Source organism: Hyla sarda, chromosome 6 (genome assembly GCF_029499605.1).
Source record: "Hyla sarda isolate aHylSar1 chromosome 6, aHylSar1.hap1, whole genome shotgun sequence".
Lineage (NCBI taxonomy): Eukaryota > Metazoa > Chordata > Amphibia > Anura > Hylidae > Hyla > Hyla sarda.
Window position 1 is genome coordinate 246,452,477 of NC_079194.1, and position 22,144 is coordinate 246,474,620.

Genomic DNA, 22,144 nt, shown 5'->3' on the forward strand with positions numbered 1-22,144 from the left:
AGCCTGCAGTATGGAACAAGGTTTTTTTTTTTTTTTTTTTATTACTGATTTCCTTACCTCCACTAGTGCATCACAAAATAAGATCCGCTTATGAGTTCCCCATCCCCATCATTATCTTCCCCACTTTGAGTCATAAACAATGTCTATTTACAATCCCTAAATAATAAAAAGTGTTTAAGAGTCAAAGGCACAAAATTATATTTTGGGAGCCCTGATTTGACATAACTGTGACATCAGGTGAATCTAATATGGTCCTGTGCTATAAAGTGTCAACTAGGTGTTGAGGACAAGCTATCCAGGACAGCAAAATAATCTGGATGATTCAGGATAACCTTGGAGGCATCTGTAGCATACAGTCAGACAGCCACCCACCATCACCACCAACCTAACATTCCTCTTGATTTGCTAAAACTGAATTAATTGTATACATACCGCTGTGCTGGAGACTCTTGTAGCATTGTGTATGTGAGCAAGGCATGCGTGTTGCTGTTGAGCAAAACATTCTGTGGTAGTAAAGGCCCTTCTTCCACTCTAGGCCCAGTTGCAGTACCACCCCCTGTGACTGCAATTGTTATGCTCCTGTAAATAGATAACCATACAGTGAAAGAAAAGAACAAATTGAATCTTTTCTGTTACAGCATATGTGTACACTTCATGTAAATAAGATCTAGATATATGTTTGTGTTTGCTCCACAGCCAGTGTCACCATTTTTAAACCATCTACATTTTACATCATTGTACAAACTAAGATTGGAGTTCAACTTCAGATCCAGCTTGTACCCACTATGCAGCTGTACGTCAAACTGGACCCATCCTACAAAAGTCAAGTGTGTGGTAAGTCAAGGGATGGTTCGAAATGCATACCACTACACAATACATTTACTTTACAATACAAGTACCATACTTTAAGTAGAAAAATTGAACAGGAAACACAAAAAAAGCACAGAGCGCTTCATCGGGTATAGTATAGAACAATAGATTCCCAGCAAAGGGTGCTCACCTGAAATGGTTGTGGAGAAGTAGAAAAAAGCATAAATGGCACTCAACACAGTCTCTTACTCTCGTCTTTATTCAGTTAGTGCAGGTAAATAAACAGCATCGTATTTGTTACTGCTTAGAGGCCATTGTGCTCGGCTTGACAGGTAACAATTGTTTCACACCACAAGGCACTTGAACAGACCCTAGGATCTGTTAAAGCGCCTTGTGTTGTGGCGAGAAATAATTGTTACCTGTCAAGCCGAGCACACTGGCGTCTAAGCCGTAATGAGCATTTAATAAAGGCTTATAGTATGGATTATCAAAGGACTGTATCTATAGTGAATTGAGCCCCACATGCTCGTGCTTGTGGTGCTACACGAAGGCGAGTCAGAGGAATCACGAAACAGGCAGTGCCGACCAGCTGTATCCTCACTAGTGTGTTGTACATTATAGTGTGCTGTACAACCTGCGGGCAAGGGAAGTTCTTTTTTTTTTACACATTTTTATATTCAATATCTATGGAATAAAACATTGGGGGAGATTTATCAAAACCTGTCCAGAGGAAAAGTTGCTGAGTTGCCCATAGCAACCTGTCAGATCTCTTCTTTCATTTTTGAAAAGGCCTATGAAAATGAAAGAAGCAATCTGATTGGTTGCTATGGGCGACTCAGCAACTTTTCCTCTGGACAGGTTTTGATAAATCTCTTCCCTTATTCTTAAAATTGTTGCATTTTTTAGACAATGGATAACTTTTCCATGTTTGAAAGGGTCTTTCTGTAAAATTTAAGCAACAGCAATGAAAGGTTTTCATAGAAAAAGTTTTAACATATAGACGTTTGGAATAACATTTGCAATAACACGTTGTGCATTTCTATTGTTGCATTACTTAAATGAATGCAGGTCTCTGCGGTAACTATAACAGTGTTCAAGCTGATGATTTCCAAGTACTGAGTGGAGTCATTGAAGGAACTGGATCATCATTTGCGAATACATGGAAGACCCAAGCCAGTTGTCCTAATGTTGTCTCAAGTTATGAAAATCCATGCTCTCTTAGCATTGAAAATGGTAGGTCGCTCTTTATATCAACTACGTACGCAAACAAGAAATCAATTAAATGAGACATTTTTTTTTTTACTTTTTAATCAGTTTACTAATTTATTGGGTGTGTTTCATGTACATCTGATCTACATCTCCATTGACATCTACATTTGTTTGTTTTTTTAAGAGAACTACGCTACACACTGGTGCTCAATGATAAGTGACCCTAATGGACCTTTTGCAGACTGCCATGTCAGTGTTAATCCAGCCACCTACCAATCGGTATGCCATTTCCTTCACTGTAATTTGGAGAGGTTGTTTAGTTTAGAAAAAACATGTCTAAATACCTTTTTATCAAATTCTGTGGAGTGGCCCAATTCAGTAACCTTATCTATTTTACTAGTGACTGCAAAGAGTGTCCTAATATGTGGAGGACCTAATATTTCCAAGTATTACATGTATAGCCCACTGAATATGAATGGTACTGTGTGACGTTTCATTTCTACTGTGGTAGCACTGCAGACAAATGGAATACTTGTTGCTGGTTACCCCAGCATATTAAAGCTGATCACAAGAGACTCCATCTGAAGGGTATTTTGTGAACAGAACAAAAATAAATTGTTCCATGTAGATAATACCTTTAAAGGGTACTACGCTACCGCAGCTTTCAGAACATTTTGTTCCGAATGCTGGGTGCGGGCTGCGGGGGTAGTGATGTCATGGCCATGCCCCCTCAATGCAAGGTTGCAACGCCCGCTCCCATAGACTTGCATTGAGGGGGCTTGGAGTGACGTCACACGAGGCTGTGACGTCACGACCCCCACATCCTGCACCCAGCGTTCGGGACAAAATGTTCCAAATGCTGGGGCAGTGGAGTACCCCTTTGATGACCCCCATTAATCCCTTTCATAAAATATTCCAATTTATCAGTGGCCTAATATATTAGGAAGGTCTGTATATTATAATCATCATGCCAAGGTACCATAATATTTTAAACTCTAATTCTATATTATTACCTTTGCTTTTACAGAACTGTATGTATGACTCATGTAACTGCGCCAAGAGTGAGGCGTGCATGTGTGCTGCCCTGTCCTCCTATGTAACTGCATGTGCCAAAGATGGAATTTATCTCAAAGGATGGAGAAAAAATGTCTGCCGTAAGTTTTTTTTTTATGATAGAATTAACCTTTTGTAATTCTACTTTCTACACATGAAAGGGAATCTATCAGCTGCAATTGACGTTCCAGACTGCTGAAACTGTTAGGTAGCTGTTAGGGTGAGGAGACACATGGTATCTTTTATTTATCTGTTGGTGCTTTTATAAGGAATAAAAATGATTTTATTCTCTTGTGGCAAGTGTCAAAGAGGCATTCCCAAGCCCCCAAAGTGCTGAGGCCTGAAACACCTACTCGCTCTTCACTGATCCCCATCCATACCATGTGTCTTCTTACCATATCTAACAGTGTCAGCAGTTTGGAGCGGGAATAGCAGCTGACAAATTCCCTTTGTAGGTACAATACTGTATATACTTATAATGTATTTTATTTTTAATTACTTATAGAACTGTACACAACATCATGTCCCAAGACCATGACCTACAGCTACTTTGTCAGTTCATGCCAAACCACCTGCCGCTCACTTAGTAAGGCTGACATTACTTGTGGTATCTCCTTTGTCCCGGTTGATGGATGTATTTGTCAGAATGGAACCTACCTGGATGACAGCGGTAGATGTGTGCTACAGTCTTCTTGTCCTTGCTATTACAAGGGTACTGCAGTGCCCCCAGGCGAAGTAGTCCATGACAATGGAGCTATGTGGTAAGAAAGAACTTCCTAGTTACAGTATTTTTTTTTACTCCTCAACAATGGCAGCTTTTTGACATATGAATCCTTTGCTTGTTTTATTAAAAAATTTTTCTTATCAACTAGTAATGTAATAATTCTATAATTTTTTTTTCTTACTAGCACATGCTCAAACGGAAAACTAGACTGTATTGGACAGAAAACACCAACGCAAAGTAAGAAATCTGCAAACTTAAGATTTTTTTTTTTACTACATATAACATTATAATGACTACTCTTATTATGTAACCATTCCCCCCCTTTCCCCACAAAAATGTGAAAGAAAATTTTAACATGTTAAATTTCTGTCTTTTTTATGCATATTTGACAAATAGAGATGTGAGTAAATGCATCCATCCTGCTAGTCACTTGTTAATGCTGCAGACACTGTTGTATAGCTGTTCAGGTAGAAAAGCAAATTGTACTTTTCTTGGTGTAGAAGGTAGTTGGCAAACTTATAAAATGTCCTTTTATTATCAGCCTAGTGTTAAGAAGGGGAGCCTAGCTGCTCAAGTGCCACAGCCTGGCACCCTTCTTGCATGCCCAAACATCCCAGCCCTTCCTTGTATGGCACACAGAGCCCTGTTTGTCAGTTGAGGAGTTGCTGGGAGGTGAGAAAGAACAAGTGCCAGGGTGTACACATGAGCAGCTCTGCTAGGTACCGCTTTAAAAAAGTGGCTGAAAAGCAAGAAGGCAATTTTATAAGTTTGACAACCACCATCAGCTCCAATAAAGATACCGTTTGCTTTTATACCCTAACAGCTATCCAACAGTATCTGTAGCTCTTATCAGCAAACAGAGATAACAGGGTCCCTTTAAGAGGTGCTTTCCGCCTAATATATGTGGCACATCTATCTATTCTTACTGTGAGCAGTTGTAGTTTTATAGGATCATTTATACCAATTTCTGATATGTTAGAACAAATCTTTCAGTATACAGGAGACTATGTCCCCTTTCTCACTAAATTCTGGTCATGTTTCTCATTATTTTAAAAAATTACAAATAAAAAGGCAAAAGGCCAAAATTTTTGTGCAAATGTGACCTGCCCCCAAAATTGTACCTGGCTACCCACTAATCCGCTGTGGGTAGCCAGCAGCTTAAATTCAGCTTGTGGATTTGTCGCTGCAGAACTCTGCAAGCGGAATTCAGCAGTAGAGAATCCATAACCACATTATGTTGCCACCTATTGACTTAAATTTCAGCTGCAACCCGCAGAAGATTCATTATGTGGGAAAGTACCCTAATACACCAGAAAAGTGGTGTAAATGAGTTAGTAATTTCCCCCATTTGAGGGAAATCCTCAAAACAGGACTTTCTAGGGCTACCGTTTAGGAATCATGCTTATACCACAACTATAAACAATAATCACATTTTAATAAACCTCTCTCCCCATAGGTTGTGCTGCCCCCATGGTCTACTTTGACTGCACTAACACATCTGCAGGCACAAAAGGATCTGAGTGCCAAAAGAGTTGCCAAACACTTGACATGAACTGCGTAAGTAGACTTGTACATTCTAACATCATGACAGGTTATATAAACAACACTTGTTAAAGTAGCAATGTATGAGTGAATTTTATGAATTCCTTAACCCCTTAACGACGCAGGACGTATATTTACGTCCTGCGCCGGCTCCCGCGATATGAAGCGGGATCGCGCCGCGATCCCGCATCATATCGCGTGGGTCCCGGCGCTAATCAACGGCCGGGACCCGCGGCTAATACCACACATCGCCGATCGCGGCGATGTGCGGTATTAACCCTTTAGAAGCGGCGGTCAAAGCTGACCGCCGCTTCTAAAGTGAAACTGAAAGTATCCCGGCTGCTCAGTCGGGCTGTTCGGGACCGCCGCGGTGAAATCGCGGCGTCCCGAACAGCTGATCGGACACCGGGAGGGCTCTTACCTGCCTCCCTGGTGTCCGATCGACGAATGACTGCTCCGTGCCTGAGATCCAGGCAGGAGCAGTCAAGCGTCGATAATGCTGATCACAGGCGTGTTAATACACGCCTGTGATCAGGATCAAAGATCAGTGTGTGCAGTGTTATAGGTCCCTATGGGACCTATAACACTGCAAAAAAAAAGTAAAAAAAAAGTGTTAATAAAGGTCATTTAACCCCTTCCCTAATAAAAGTTTGAATCACCCCCCTTTTCCCATAAGAAAAATAAAACAGTGTAAAAAAAAATAAAAATAAACATATGTGGTATCGCCGCGTGCGTAAATGTCCAAACTATAAAAATATATCATTAATTAAGCCGTACGGTCAATGGCGTACGCGCAAAAAAATTCCAAAGTCCAAAAAAGCGTATTTTGGTAACTTTTTATAACATTAAAAAATGAATAAAAAGTGATCAAAAAGTCAGATCAAAACAAAAATCATACCAATAAAAACTTCAGATCACGGCGCAAAAAATGAGTCCTCATACCGCCCTGTACGTGGAAAAATAAAAAAGTTATAGGGGTCAGAAGATGACATTTTTAAACGTATAAATTTTCCTGCATGTAGTTATGATTTTTTCCAGAAGTGCGACAAAATCAAACCTATATAAGTAGGGTATCATTTTAACCGTATGGACCTACAGAATAATGATAAGGTGTAATTTTTACCGAAATATGCACTGCGTAGAAACGGAAGCCCCCAAAAGTTACAAAATGGCGTTTTTTTTTCGATTTTGTCGCACAATGATTTTTTTTTCCGTTTCGCAGTGCATTTTTGAGTAAAATGACTAATGTCACTGCAAAGTAGAATTGGCGACGCAAAAAATAAGCCATAATATGGATTTTTAGGTGGAAAATTGAAAGGGTTATGATTTTTTAAAGGTAAGGAGGAAAAAACGAAAGTGCAAAAACGGAAAAACCCTGAGTCCTTAAGGGGTTAAAGGAGATATGTCATATTCCAAAAACTTATCCCCTATCTGCAAATAATTGGTATATAGCCCCATACAGATATACTGTTATTTTGAATCATGTCTCCTTTTTTAGCTTTAAAAGTCCTATACACTATGAAATATATATATATATATATATATATATATATATATATATATATATATATATATATATATATATATATATATTGTTGACATGTGACTGTGGCTATTGCATTGCTTTCCATATGCCATATGAGAGCTTTTTATCACTATTGTCAATGCTTTTATAGCTTATTCTTTGTACATATGAAATGTATGTTTTAACATATTTTTATGATGATTTAAAAGAGTTCTCCAGTGGAAAACAAATGTTTTCAAACGACTGGTGCCAGAAAGTTATGCAGATTTGTACATTACTTCTATTTAAAAATCTTTAGCCTTCCAGTACTTATGGCTGCTGTATACTATGGAGAACGTTGTGTAGTTCTTTGCAGTCTGACCACACTGCTCTCTGCTGACACCTCTGTCCATATCTGGAACTGTCCAGAGTAGGAGCAAAGCCCCATAGCAGATATCACTTCTGCTCTGGACAGTTCCTGACACTTACGAGTAGTGTTGAGCGGCATAGGTCATATTCGAATTCGCGATATTTCGTGAATATATGTACAAATATTCGTCATATATTCGCAAAATTCGCATATTCGTAATATTCGCGTTTTATTTTCGTATATGCGAAAATTCGCGTATGCGAAAATTAGCATATACAAAAATTAGCATAACCGGAAATTTGCATATGCCAAAATTAGCATATGCAAATGTTCGCATATGCGGAAATTCGCACGCCAGTCTCACACAGTAGTATTAGAGCCTTCATTACACCACACAAGCTGGAAGCAGAGAGGGATGATCACTGTGATGTGTACTGTGAAAAAAAAAAAAACTATTATTTGTAATTACGAATATATAGTGCTATATTCGCGAATAAAATTCGCATTGCGAATATTCGCGAGCAACACTACTGACGAGGTGCCAGCAGAGAGCACTGTGGTCATACTGATAAGAATATACAACTTCCTCTGGAGCAAACAGCAGCTGATAAGTAATGTAAGGATTAAGATTTTTATATGAAAGTAATTTACAAATCTGTTTAACTTTCTGGCAACAGTTGATGTGAAAATATTTTGTTTCCACCAGAGTACCCCTTTAATAAATCTTGGCTTTGGATGTGAAGCATAATAATTAGCATTAGTGGGCCCATTTGTTGTAGGATTGTTGATGAAGTTTCTCAGGGCAACTTTATGTATGTATTGTATATATAAAAGATTGTATACTACAAACATTTCACCACTAACACTCAACATGATAACATAAAAAAATGAGTGCAGAATGTTAAAAATATTAAGCATTCACTTGTATAGAACAGAGCTGAAGTGCCAGGCACCATTTACAGTATGTGCAGATGAGTTGCTGTGTTTTAACAACTCCTTAATCTAATGCATGTGGGGGTCCAGAGGGTGAGACCCAATTAACATATTGATGGCCTATCCTACATATATTTCATTCTCAAAAAATACCTTCCTTCAAGGTAGAATCACATCTAGCGTATATGCAGCATATTTTATGTTATGTATTTCATATTTGAAATGTGCAGCGTATTTCAGTGCTAGCAAAGTCAATGGGCATTTTTTTTTATTACTCCCATAGACTTTGCTAGCACAGAAATACGCTAAGGGTGACCCTACCCTTAAAGAGGCATTGACATTATGAAAAACTTTTTAGATTTTGTAGTACTACTGATATTTTGTAGTACTGCTGATTGCAGCATACTGAATACCGGCTGTAAAGTATGTTGGTATCCAGTTTAGGAGATCACCATTGCACCACTGCAGCCTTCAGCTGTTCCTAAACTACAACTCCTATGATGGGAGTTGTAGTTTTGCAACAGCTGGAGGTACAATCTTTGTAAAACTCTATTTTAGAACTGTGAATTCCCCAGCTGTGTTCCTCCAGCTCTTGCAAAACTACAGACAAAGTATGTGTGGGCATGCTGGGAGTTATAATTTTGCAACAGCTAAAGGCAACACTGCGCTAACACAGTGTTTCATAAACACTGCAGCTCCAGCTGTTGCAAAACTACAACTTTCAGCATGCTTTAACAGCCAAAGCTTTCTCTGACTCTTAAATGTCAAATAAGCTAATCAGACATTCTGTGAAAGCTGAATTACACACATAGTGACATCTATGTTGATTAGCATCCAGTTTTACAAGGAACAGATAGAAAATTTAAGCATAAAAACTACTGTGCAGTCATTTGCAGACTGCCAGGCTGGTCCCTGACTCAGAGCAGATGAGTCATCCACAGTGAGGGAGACAGACGGACACTCCCCCTCCACAAGGCAAGATAACAAAGCAAGTGAGCAAGATATAAATACTATTTGTTAGGGATATATATAGGTCCTAGACACATAAAAATTACATATAAATAATCAGGATTCGGTATTGAGTAACATCACTTTTTCTAATTTCTTGGCAATATGACAGGTACGCTTTAATAATGAATTATTAACCAATTCTATAACTACCTTCTCCTAAATATCCAATGGTTTCTAAATTACAGTACAGTGCACAGTGTGTGTCTGGCTGCGTTTGTCCAAATGGACTGATAGCTGATGGAAATGGAGGTTGTGTGAGAGAGAATCAGTGTCCATGTATACACAATAACAAGCCCTATATGCCAGGAGAATCGATCAAGGTCTCATGTAACACTTGGTAAGTGAAAACCAATTGTAACACATACTTTGGAATTGCATGTATTATTTGCAGTGCTTACTGTAACAATCGGTCATTCTATTTTTTTTAGCACTTGCAAAAACAGAAACTGGGAATGCTCTGATGACCTCTGTATGGGCACTTGTGCTGTGTATGGAGACGGTCACTACTTCACTTTTGACAGCAAATCATATGTCTTTAATGGAGACTGTAAATATACTTTAGCTCAGGTAAGTAGCACATCCACATTTTAGCCCTGGATTCAGATATTTAGGTGACTTTAAGTTTCTATTCATCTGTACACTTGCTTTTTTTTTTTATAAAGATTTTATAGATTTTCTGTTGTTTGGTGTAGTATTTTTAATGCCACAATATCATGAAAAATTTGAAACTTTATAATTTTTCTAGATTTTAAATTCTCGACATGTAAGAGAAATAGTCATGCCACCTAAATTAGTTATTAATTCTACAATGACAATGTCTACTCTACGTTGGCATCATTTGTTAAACATTCATTTACTTTTTAGGGCATTACAAGGCTTATAATATTATAAACATTTTTTAAATTTTCAAGGAAATTTCAAAATCACGTTTTTGTGTTGCCATTTTTTTGAAGGCAAGGTGACCAAAATCCGCACTTTTTTTTAATGGCATTTAGCCATTTACCATGAAGAATAAATAACATTATCATTTTATACTACAAGTTGTTATGCACGTGGCAATACCAATTATGTATAGGTTTTTTATTTTTGAAAATTTGCAATGGTAATATAGGGCTTTATTGGGAAAGGGGAAATCATTAATCATTTTTTTTACACTTTATTTATTTATTGTAATAACATTTAATTTTTATACTTTTTACCGTAATAGCATCTGGGGGTTACTGATGGGGGGGGTCCCCTTCTCATTTCATTCCTATAGATGCAGTGGTCAGTAAAATTGCTGAGATCAGCCCAATCTTTGCCTTGGCAGTTGTGATGGGATCCCAGCTGTGACTCACATTTACCGCCACCGATCTCATTCTGCACGTCCTGCAGACGTTGGAATAGGCAGAATGTATGGGTACATCCTGTAACGGGAATATACCTGCTTCAAGGATGTACCCATACATCCCATAGTGGGAAAGTAGATGACAAGAGAATCAAACAACAACATTTTTCATGTAATCTCATTTGATTTAAAATTCAAAACCATTGACAATTCTGTGATCTTTTATACATAGGACTACTGCACTAGTGACCCTAATAATGGAACTTTCCGTGTTATAATTGAGAGCATCCCATGTGGTACCACAGGAACTACTTGTTCTAAAGCCATCAATGTTTTTCTTGGGGTGAGTTTTAAAAAGTGCAAAATCTTTTACAAAACAGTCTCAACAACTATACAAATCAGGACAGCAACATAAATAAAAATTTTGAAATGTCCTTTTCATTCTCTTTGTGCAGAACTATGAACTAATACTGAGTGAAGATAAATTGGAGGTTGTCAAACAGAATCAAGGAATATATATACCATACAAAGTGCACCAGATGGGTATCTATATGGTGATTGAAGCCCTCAATGGACTGGTGCTGGTCTGGGACAAGAGAACTAGTATATATATAAAGCTTGAACCAAGCTTCCATGTGAGTTAAATATTATTTAATAATGCACTGGTATTAGATTAGATCAGTGGTGTTGCTATGAACAATAGAAAATAAAATATTTCAACCAACAGTCAGTCTGTCATAATGTATAATGAATAAAAGGGGCTATTACCAGATTACAAATGATCCCTATTTCCAGTATATGGGTTAAATAGCTTATCAGTGGGAGTCTGACTGTTGTAAATGGAGCAATAGAGTGCTTACTTGGCCAATTCTTTTTTTTTTCTTTATTCATTGTCTATGTTTAGAAGCCCTATGCTGCTGCTCCATTTACTTATTTTCCTGACTTCTCTTACAGGGCAAGGTTTGTGGTCTTTGTGGTAATTACGACGGAAATTTTGTCAATGACTATAAAACCAGAAGCCAAGCTGTGGTTGGAGATGTTTTGGAATTTGGTAACAGCTGGAAACTGTCTCCCAGTTGCTTGGATGCTGTAGATGTGGCAGACTCCTGTTCATCAAATCCCTACAGGAAGGCATGGTCTCAGAAACAATGTAGCATCATCACCAGCAACACATTCTCAAGTTGTCACTCACAAGTAAGTACCAGTTTTTGGGATACAGCATGAATTGTTGGAATTTGAAAATGGTTTTAGTCCACCCCACCTACAGTTTGCCTTCTACTGCTAGTATACATTAATTGGCCATAATACTAAATCCACAGGCCTCATAGTGTAGAAACCTTTTAAACAATCAAGGCATGGTTTCCACAAGACAAACTAAAGGTGTCTTGAGGTATCTGGCACAAACACGTAAGCAAAAGATTCTTTAAGGGGGTACTCCGGCCCTAAAGAATCCCAATACCTTTTCTCAAAGGATAGGGAATAAGATGTCTGATTGGTGGGGGGGGGGGGGGCTGCTGGGAACTACGAACTACGCTCAGTGCTGAATGATGGGCGACAACAGTCTTCACGCATCCTCTATTCATGTCTATAGAAGGGTGCGTGATGGCTGTGTACTTCTCCTCAACAGCTGGCTGGGGTGGAGTACCCCTACAAGCCCAGTAAGTTGCAAAAACTGCCTCTGCAGAACATTGATAAGGCAATCTTGCTTATGCAAGATTGCCTTCTTTTTAAAGTGCCTACTCTTCTGACAAGGTCACCTTCCTCCATTACTCCATGGTCCAGTTCTGATGTTCATGTGTCCATTTTAGGTACTTTTGCTGGTAGACAGGGCTCAGCATGGCACTCTGACTGTTGTGCGGCTAGGCCAACCCCACAGGGTTGCATTGTGTGTTCTAACAACTTTCTATCATAGCTCGCCATAACTTTGTCAGTGCTACAGTAGTTCTTTTCTTGGATAAGACTAAAAGGCTTGCCTTTCCCCCTGCACGCATCAAAGAGCCTAAAGCACATATATCCTGTTGCTTGTTCACCGATTGTCCTTTCTTGGACCACTTAGGGTAGGGAAAAACCATTGCACACTCAAAATAAAATGCCAAGGAGATGCTGCTACCAAGTTGTCTACCCAATAAATATCTGGCCTTTGCCAAAGTCCCTTACATCTTTACACTTGCCTGTTCTTCCTGCTTCCAATAAATAAGCATCAAGAACTGACTGTTTACTTACTGCTTAGTATATCACATGCTTTCAGAACTGCCAGTGTAATGAGATAACTTAGGTTACTTATGTTACCTACCAGTGGAATTAAGGAAGCTCTTTTGGAAACTTCTCACATGTCCTAGTTATATGTCAGAAGTTTTGATTAGGTTATTGATTTTACTAAAAAATGCACGTGAATTAATCAGAATTTAATTTATTAGGACCTGAATGAATGTTCTTTCTCTTGTAGGTAAACCCACTCAAATATTACCATGCTTGTGTCAATGATGCTTGTGCCTGTGATACCGGGGGAGATTGTGAGTGTTTCTGTACTGCAGTTGCCGCTTATGCCCAAGCTTGTAGTGAAGCAGGATCATGTGTAAGATGGAGAACCCCAACAATGTGCCGTGAGTATACTGTACATTCTGCCCCATGCCAAAAATAGAGCCCATATACATATTTATAAATTGAATTACTTGTTCCCATTTTACAAATTATTGTAGTGACTAGTATACAACTTTAAATGTAGTTCATGAAAAATCATGTCATTCTTATATATTTTCTACTTTTCCTATCTACAATAGCTATTTTCTGTGATTACTACAATCTTCAAGGACACTGTGAGTGGCATTATAAAGCATGTGGAGCTCAATGCATGAAAACCTGCAGGAACCCACGTGGAATCTGTTACCATAACTTGCTAGGCTTGGAAGGTAAATATTAAATAAATTATTGTCTTGCCTTGGTAAAGCTATTGACCCCTTAAGGACATGTGCCATAAATGTATGGCGCTGCATAGCACCTCTCAGCGCACAACGCTGTACATTTACGGCGCAGCTGTGATACAAGAGCAGGAGCTGCGCTCGCTTTATTCCCTGCAGGTCCCGGCGGCTGTCAGCAGCTGCGGACCTCCCGGTAATGGCGGACATCAGCGATAACGTCTGCCATTAACCTCTCAGGTGCCGTGATCAATACAGATCACGGCATCTGCGGCAGTGCGGTACTTATAAAGGCTAATCTGATCTTCCACGACACGGGGATCAGATCAGCCAAGATGGCGGACGAAGGTCCCTTCATTTGCCTCCATCCGTCTCCCGGGGTCTTCTGCACTGATCTGCCTTCCAGCAGACCAGAGCAGAAGATCACCTATAATACTGATCAGTGCTGTGCCCTATGCATAGCACTGAACAGTATTAGCAATGTAATGATTGCTATAAATAGTCCCTATGGGGACTAAAAAAGTAAAATAAATGTAAAAAAAAGTTTTTAAAAAAGGTTAAAAATTTAGAAAAATCCCTTCCCCCAATAAAGTTTGAAATCACCCTTTCCCCCCCATATTTATACATAAAAGTGTAAAAAAGATAAATAATAAACATATTTGGTATCATTGCGTGCGTAAATGTCCGAACTATAAAAATATAATGTTAATGATCCCCTACGGCGAATGGGGATCAAACTGCAGAAAAATTTAATAAAAAGCGATCAAAAAGTCACATTTACGCAAATCTGATACCAAAACAAACTACAGATTATGGCGCAAAAAATTAGCCCGCAAACATTCCTGAATACGGAATAATAAGAAAGTTAGAGGTGGTCAAAATAGGGCAATTTTAAACATACTGATTTTCTTTAAAAAAAATTAGATTTTTTAAAAGCAGTACACTTATAGAAATGTATGTAACCATGGGTATCATTTTAATTGTATTGACCCAGAGAATAAAGAAAACATGTATTTTTTGTTTACTGTAACGTGTACAGCGCAAAACCCCCCATATTTGCAAAATTATGATTTTTGTTAAAATTTCCTTACACAAAATGTTTTGGGGGGATTTACTATACATATTAGGGTAAAATGAGTGATGTAATTACAAAGTACAACTGGTCACGCAAAAAACAAGCCCTCATATGGGAATGGAAATATAAAAGAGTTATGAATTTTAGGAGGCGAGGAGGAAAAAACAAAACCGCAAAAATTCAATTGGTTGCGTCCTTAAGGTGAAAATGGGCTGAGTCCTTAAGGGGTTAAATGTAGGCAATTTTTCAGCCACTATACTTCATACATAGCTATAGTACAGTACTGAAACTTTACAGAAGGTTTAGATGTTTTCATCATGCAACAACCAACAGCTAAAGGGGATATTCTAACCTCCAGGTATTGCTTGTTTATTAACTGGCAAAATCAAAAGCAGGCCTGGTTATGTCTATGTGCACTAACCTTAATGTTAAAATGTATCCTAAATGTAATTAACTGATTATGGATTATATGGTCAGACCTCCTACTTTAACCCCGTAACTACCAGGGACGTATATTTACGTCCATAGCCGGCTCCCGCGAGGTCACGTGGGTGGGTCCCGGCATGTAACTGCAGCGATCGTGGTGCCGCGCGCTGTTAACCCTTTAGACGTGGCGTTCAAACTTGAATGCCGTGTCTAAAACAAAAGTAAAAGCTTCCCGGCTGCTCAGTGGGGCTAATCAGGATCACCGCAGTGAAAATGTGGTGTCCCGGTCAGCTAGGACATGAGCGGAGAGTCACTCACCTTTCTCTGGCGTGTCCGATCGGCGATTGATTACTCCAAGCCTAAGATCCAGGCTTGAGCAATCGACCACCGATAACACTGATCAATGCAAAGCTATGGCTTTGCAGTGATCAGTGCCTGCAATCAGTGTATGCAATGTTATAGCCCCCTATTTTTTTAAAGCTAATAAATGGGATTTAACCCTTTCCCTAATAAAAGTCCAAATCACCCCCCTTTTCCCATTAAAAAAAAAAAAAACATATACATAAAAATAAATATAAACATATGTGGTATCGCAGTTGTGAACTTAAAAAAAATATCATCAATTAAATTGTGCAGTCAATGGCGTACATGTAAAAATATTCCACAGTCCTAAATAGCTTATTTCTGATCACTTTTTATATCATGAAAAAATTTATAAAAAGTGATCAAAAAGTCCGATCAATACAGAAATGTCACCGATAAAAGCTTCAAGAAATGAGCCCTAATACCACCCCATATGCGGAAAAATTTTAAAGTTATAGGGGTCAGAAGATGATAATTTTAAACGTATACATTTTCCTGTTTGTAGTTATGATTTTTTTCATAAAGGTGTCATTTTTGCCGAAAAATGTACTGTGTAGAAACAGAAGCCCCCAAAAGTTACAAAATGGCGTTTTTTTTTCTTCAATTTTGTCACACAATTATTTTTTTTTCCATTTCGCCATAATTTTTTCGGTAAAATGACTTTTGTCACTGCAAATCATAATTAGTGGCGCAAAAAATAAGCCATTATATGGTTTTTTAGGTGCAAAATTGTAAAGATTATGATTGTTAAAAGGTGAGAAGGAAAAAATGAAAGTGCAAAAACTGAAAAACCTGTGGTCCTTAAGGGGTTAAAGGGAATCTGTCAGCTCTATTTCCTGCTAAGATCTGCAGGCACTACTGTATAGCTGTTGAGGTATAAAAACAAACTGTACCTGTTCCTGGAGCTAAAGGTGGTTGCCAATCTTATAAAATTACCTTGTTATTTCTCAGGCAAGGGTGAAGGGCTCAAAGCAGAATTGCTTTTTTATTTTATTTTATTTTTTTAAATCAACTGGTGCCAGAAAGTTAACAGATTTGTAAATTATTTCTATTTAAAAATTGTAATCTTCCCAGTACTAATCAGTTGCTGTATGTTCGAGAAGAAGTTATTTTCTTTTTGAATTTCCTTTCTGTCTGACCACAGTGCTCTCTGCTGACACCTCGGTCCATGTCAGGAACTGTCCAGAGCAGGATAGTTTTGCTATGGGGATTTGTTCCTACTCTGGACAGTTCCTTACATGGACAGAGGTGTCAGCAGAGAGCACTGTGATCAGACAGAAAATAACTATACAACTTCCTCCGTAGTATACAGCAGCTGATAAGTACTGGAAAGGCTAAAATTTTCAAATAGAAGTAATTTACAAATCTGTTTAACTTTCTGGAAGCAGTTGATTTCCACGGGAAAACACCTTTAATGCCACAGTCTGGCACATCTACTCACTTGCACTTACATTTCTAGACCCTCCTTGACTGTCATACAAAACCCTGTACATCAGTCAAAGGGGGGTTGGGATGTGAGGCCAAATATGGAAGTGTAGCAGACTATGAAACTTGATGGAGTACTGCAGGGTAGGGAGGTTTTTAACCCAAATTTACCATTCTGTCAGGTATTAAAAAGTAAACATTCACTTACCTTCCACTGCTCCCCCTGTGCCTTTGTTAGCCTGCAGCGGTCCCCAGTGTGTCATCAGCTTCAGGAAAGATACATTTATCTTTTCTACCCTCACAACTACCCAATGATTTCTGCAGCTGTCAGCACCAAATACAGCTGACAGATTCCCTCTTCGCTCTGGAACCCAGATGAACTATTAACTTGGCCACAAGTGCAGAACAGTTATCTATAGCTAACAGGTAACTACCAGTTCATTAAAGACCTCTTAATATCCATAGAAAGTTACATGCAAAGGACAGCAATTGACAGCATAATGCTACATAAAATTTTGTGTAAACAGTGACATTAAGTAATGCACTTAAAACAGTTATTATACAAAAAAAGAGATACCTAGAGAAGGAGCTTGCACAAAGCTGTGTTCACATGCTAAACAATTTCAGAGACTGTGGCAAAAGCTGCAACGTTACCTGTGGCAATGAAAATAAAAACATAAATTGAAATTTGATCAAATAATGATGCATATATTTGCAGGATGCTACCCCAAGTGCCCACCTGAAAGACCCTATTTTGATGAAGACAACATGGAATGTAGAGAAGCATGTCCTTGCTATTCACTTAATGGAACAGAATATTCTTTTGGTCAAAAGATGCCTCCAGAGAATAATGAAGATATCTGCACAACATGGTAAGAAAAAATATAGATTACTGGGTTAAAACAAACATGCAACCTAATTCTGCTATTGTACATTCAGCATAGATGGAGTTTAGTGTGTAATAGATACATATTTAATAAAATGGTCTTCCAACTCTTTCAAAAAATATTATATGGTGCACTGATGGCAGAAAATAAAAACATACTCACCCTTCTGCTCGCTTCCAGTCCCACACTGCTCTGGACTGCTTAGAGAAAGTGCCCCAGGGATGTCACCATACATTGTGCACGGGTGCTGCAGCATATTACTGGCCTTTTCAGTCATGTGCCGAGGCGCATTCCAAATGTTTAGGCTCAGTTTACATATCTCTGACATCCGGAAGCCATCTTGGATGGGAATGCCAGATGCAGCACTGTACCCAGTGTCAATTCCAGAGGCTGAAATTGGTTATGGTGCCAGACTTAAAAACAAGGCAGCACAGTTGCCTTCTGCAGTTGTTGTTACAGATGGAAAAATGCTGTATGCAATATTGCTGGGTTGTCATGCTTATGTAAACCTGGCCTTGGACATAGTTATCAGTGTTCATCTTCATCAGTAGTGCCTTTAATAACCATCACTATAGTAATTTGCCATCTGCAAAAAGTGTGCAAAATGTGTGCTAACTGTCATTTTACGTTAATTCTCTTTATATTAATATTAAGCCAAATAATTGGCTCACCAGAATGGTAGGGGATCAACACTGCTGTGGTTGCAGAAATTCAAAAGAAAAAATGGTCCAGTGCAATTCCAAAGCGCATAAAATTTTCTTGATTTTATTGCATCCATTAAAACAGGTACATTACAGGTAATACTCACTAGCCATGGTCAGCTTAATGCGTTTAGGTGGTACCCGTTTTAATTGTTTAAAAGTTTAATCCACATGGGATTTGTGCTGGATAATTTTTTCTTTTGGATTTATATTAATATTAGCCTGATTTGTCTCATCGTGGGCCAACACAGGCCTTTGCCAAGAGCTTACCAGAACATGCACATGGCAGATATTACCAAAAATTCTTGGAGTTTTAAAGAAGTTGTCCCAACTCGTCATCTTGCTTTATCTAGGAATCTCCTGTTTGAGGCAGCCAGAAGTGGTGGGAAAACCCAAAAGTACCCAAAGCAGGAAAGTAACGCAATTTGCGTAATTCCAATTGACTTTAATGGGAGTTGCCAAATGGAGTAGCTTTGATGTTTACATAACTCCTGGAAATTATGTAAACAGAGTAGACTGTGGGTCTACGCTGTTTACATAACTCCTGGAAATTACGTAAACAGAGTAGACTGTGGGTCTACGCTGTTTGCATAACTCCCATTAAAGTCATTGGGAGTTATGTAGCTTTCCCAACCACCTCAGGCCGCCGCAAACAAGCAGGAGAGAGCTGTATAAAACAAGATTATGACCTGGAGTAACCCATCAAAACTAAATAAAAATAAAATAAAAACAAGTTTATAGGAATTTAGGCTTCATTTGACTAATACAACCTAAACATACAATTAAAATAGATGTTTGCCCTTTTCTATTTCAGCAAGTGTACTCTTAATGGCAGAGTGTGTACTTATGAAGGTAAATATGTTTATGTACTTATATTTTGTATAAGATTGTTTCAATTTGATATGTAAAATATATTTAGTAAATAAGGTGATGAACAAATAGGAGTCTTCAATTTATCTTTATTTAGTAGAGATATTTTATAAATGAGTACATAATATCTAATTCAGAATATTTTGGTCGAATGTGTACCTTTACATTTGAGCTGGTCTCTGCATCTGGTAATAGGGAATTGTGTGTCTGCTTTTTATATTAAAGTCATAGCGCTCTCTTTACACCATATTTTTGTCAATCCAGCAAAGTATTTTTTTTTTCTTAATTGTTGGGAAGAAGAAGGGACAGTAGGTGGATTTTGCTGTGAAAAATCTCTTAAAAATATTTATCTGTTAATCCAATAGCAAAAACAGATAATATTTGATGACATCCAGCACAATTTCACCTGGATACATATTTATTTATTTATTTTTGCTGAATTCAGAAGAAGAAGGATGTGTACATCCAACAGAAAGTTATGTTTCATAAATTCTATTCTATTGCTATTTGCATATTAAAGCAGTGTTTTCATTCTTCCTGCAGACTCGCAGTTGCATATTCAGGCTATGGTCAAATTTTTTTTTATTTATACCATTTTTTTTGTCCAAAGTTTAAAAAAAAATAAACAATATGCTAGTTGAAACAAAGTATGATTATCCTGCCCATGTGACAACAATAGAACATATTATTATAAGAAAATCAGCAAATTTGTTAACAATTTTTATGTGTATTATGGCTAAAGAAACTGCCAATTTGAATTTAAGTCAATATGGCCTTAAGTAAACTGAAATCTACTATAATCATCCAAATGGCAAACAATCTGATATAATAAAAACAAAGTGACAGTAGCAAGCTTTTGTTAAAATGTTATTTTTGGCTTTCTCTCTAGAATTATTTTAACATACTGTACCATATATTTCTGTAATCTAGAACATGAAGTAGTCTAGTACTTTTCAAGTTATATTTATGCAAAAAGAAGATGTAAGAAGTCTACATAAGATAATATATGACTTAATTGAGAATCAATGCAGATTGTTTCTAATGATCCAAAGGCAAACAGTAGGAACACTATATTTCCGAACCTCTGCTGTGCTATTTGTATAAATGTGGATGTTTAAACTTAGCAATATATTATCTTTTCTTTTGCAGCATGTTGTGTGTATGAAGGAAAGATATACAGAACATCAGACCTCATTTACAATACAACAGATGGCACTGGGGGGTGCATTGTAGCATATTGCATCAACGGAACAATCGTAGGAACCAACAGAAAATGCATTTCGTCTACAACTTCTCCAACAACTGTTTTCAGCTTTTCTACTACAACTCCTATAACAACAACATCAACAGAAACTCCAACAACAACAGGAACATCAACAACACCAATAACAGTGACAACAACAACAGGAAATTCAACAACACCAATAACAGTGACAACAACAACAGGAACATCAACAACACCAATAACAGTGGCAACAATAACAGGTACATCAACAACCACCATCAGCAGCAGCACTCATGGTAACATTGCTGTCTATTAATTAATAATGTATGCATCAGCATATATATGTATGACTGACTCTGGACCTGTTTTCTTTTCATATTTGGCTTATTACCTAGTGTTAATATTTCTTACAATGGCATTGTGAAAATTATCAGGAAAATTATAAAATAAATTAAGAAATTATTTAGTTCTAAAAACTAAACTAACTTGTGTTTAGGAAATGTCAGAGTAATATTTGTAAAGGTAGAATAATCACCATTAGAGATTCTTTGCACTTTGGTTCAGTGCAATATTCTGTGAGGGCCCCCTGCGATCTCCTGTATGGAGCCCCGGCTCTCCTCCACAGTGGCGCGCCATGACCCAAGCCTGAATCAAGGGCCGCAACGCACCCTCCATATAGCTCTATTGGAGAGCCATTCAGCTATCTTCGGCTCTCCCATAGAGCTATACTAAAGGGGCATGGCGGCCCCTGCTTTGGGCAAGGGTTGTGACGTGCCACTATTGAGGAGAGCCAGGGCTCCATACAGGAGATTGCGGGGGGGCGCCAGGGCTTGGACTCCCACAATCTAAAACATGCAGACAGGGGATACATTTTTTCCACAAGACTTCTCCTTTAATATTTATGGAATGTTATCATCTTGTCTAGAAATGTACGGAACTTAACCCCTTAATGACAATAGACATATATTTAGGTTAATTGCCAGCTCCCGCTGTATAAAGCGAGCTCAGAAGCTGAGCATGCTTCATATCTGGTGGGTCCCACCATCGCGACTTGGACAATTTTCTGCATTAACCTTTTAGAAGCCACAATTAAAGTTGATAAAACAGGAGAAACCTCATCCCGGCTAGCCCAGTGGGCTGATCGAGACCACTATGACGAAAATGCAGCGTCCCAGTCAGCTGAGAGGCAGGAGGTACCTTACCTTCCTCCTCATCATCTGATTGGTGCTCCAATGCTTCAGGAAGCCTTGGCAGGCTGGAGCAATTCAGAGCAGGTAACATCTATCAGTGCTATACTATGGTACAAAATAGTCTCCTATGGGGACTCAAAAAAAAGTTAATAAATGTGAATTAGCCACTTTCTTAATAGAAGTTTGAATCACCCACCTTTTTCTATTCTTTAAATAAAATAATGTAAACAAAAATTATAAAAAAAAACATATGTGGTGTCGCTGTGTGCATAAATGTCCTAGCTCTTAAAATATACTTTCCGTAATACATCTTCATATTAAAAAAAAGTTACAGATGTCAGAAGAGCACAATTTTAAACAACATTTGTTTTTTGTAAAAAAAAAGTTATAATTTTTTTAACCCCTTAATCCCTTAAGGACCAGGCCAATTTTCACTGTAGGACCAGAGCGTTTTTTGCACATCTGACCACTTTCACTTTAAGCATTAATAACTCTGGGATGCTTTTACCTTTCATTCTGATTTCGTGACATATTCTACTTTATGGTAGTGGTAAAATTTTGTCAGTAGTTGCATAATTTCTTGT

At 38.0% G+C, this 22,144-nt stretch overlaps 1 protein-coding gene across 1 annotated transcript in view; it reads left to right on the top strand.

The window, feature by feature from the left end:
* Nucleotides 1-20,092, top strand: part of LOC130277495 (mucin-5AC-like) — a 36,185-nt gene extending 16,093 nt beyond the window's left edge. The window contains exons 17-33 of the mRNA XM_056528170.1: nucleotides 701-834; nucleotides 1,879-2,043; nucleotides 2,204-2,298; nucleotides 3,047-3,173; nucleotides 3,578-3,833; nucleotides 3,981-4,033; nucleotides 5,253-5,353; nucleotides 9,342-9,493; nucleotides 9,585-9,723; nucleotides 10,716-10,826; nucleotides 10,939-11,118; nucleotides 11,438-11,677; nucleotides 12,930-13,086; nucleotides 13,264-13,392; nucleotides 17,406-17,559; nucleotides 18,497-18,690; nucleotides 20,076-20,092. Of these exons, the coding sequence (XP_056384145.1) occupies nucleotides 701-834; nucleotides 1,879-2,043; nucleotides 2,204-2,298; nucleotides 3,047-3,173; nucleotides 3,578-3,833; nucleotides 3,981-4,033; nucleotides 5,253-5,353; nucleotides 9,342-9,493; nucleotides 9,585-9,723; nucleotides 10,716-10,826; nucleotides 10,939-11,118; nucleotides 11,438-11,677; nucleotides 12,930-13,086; nucleotides 13,264-13,392; nucleotides 17,406-17,559; nucleotides 18,497-18,690; nucleotides 20,076-20,092 (2,404 nt within the window). The remainder of the gene's footprint in view (nucleotides 1-700; nucleotides 835-1,878; nucleotides 2,044-2,203; nucleotides 2,299-3,046; nucleotides 3,174-3,577; nucleotides 3,834-3,980; nucleotides 4,034-5,252; nucleotides 5,354-9,341; nucleotides 9,494-9,584; nucleotides 9,724-10,715; nucleotides 10,827-10,938; nucleotides 11,119-11,437; nucleotides 11,678-12,929; nucleotides 13,087-13,263; nucleotides 13,393-17,405; nucleotides 17,560-18,496; nucleotides 18,691-20,075) is intronic.
* Nucleotides 20,093-22,144: the final 2,052 nt, after the last annotated feature.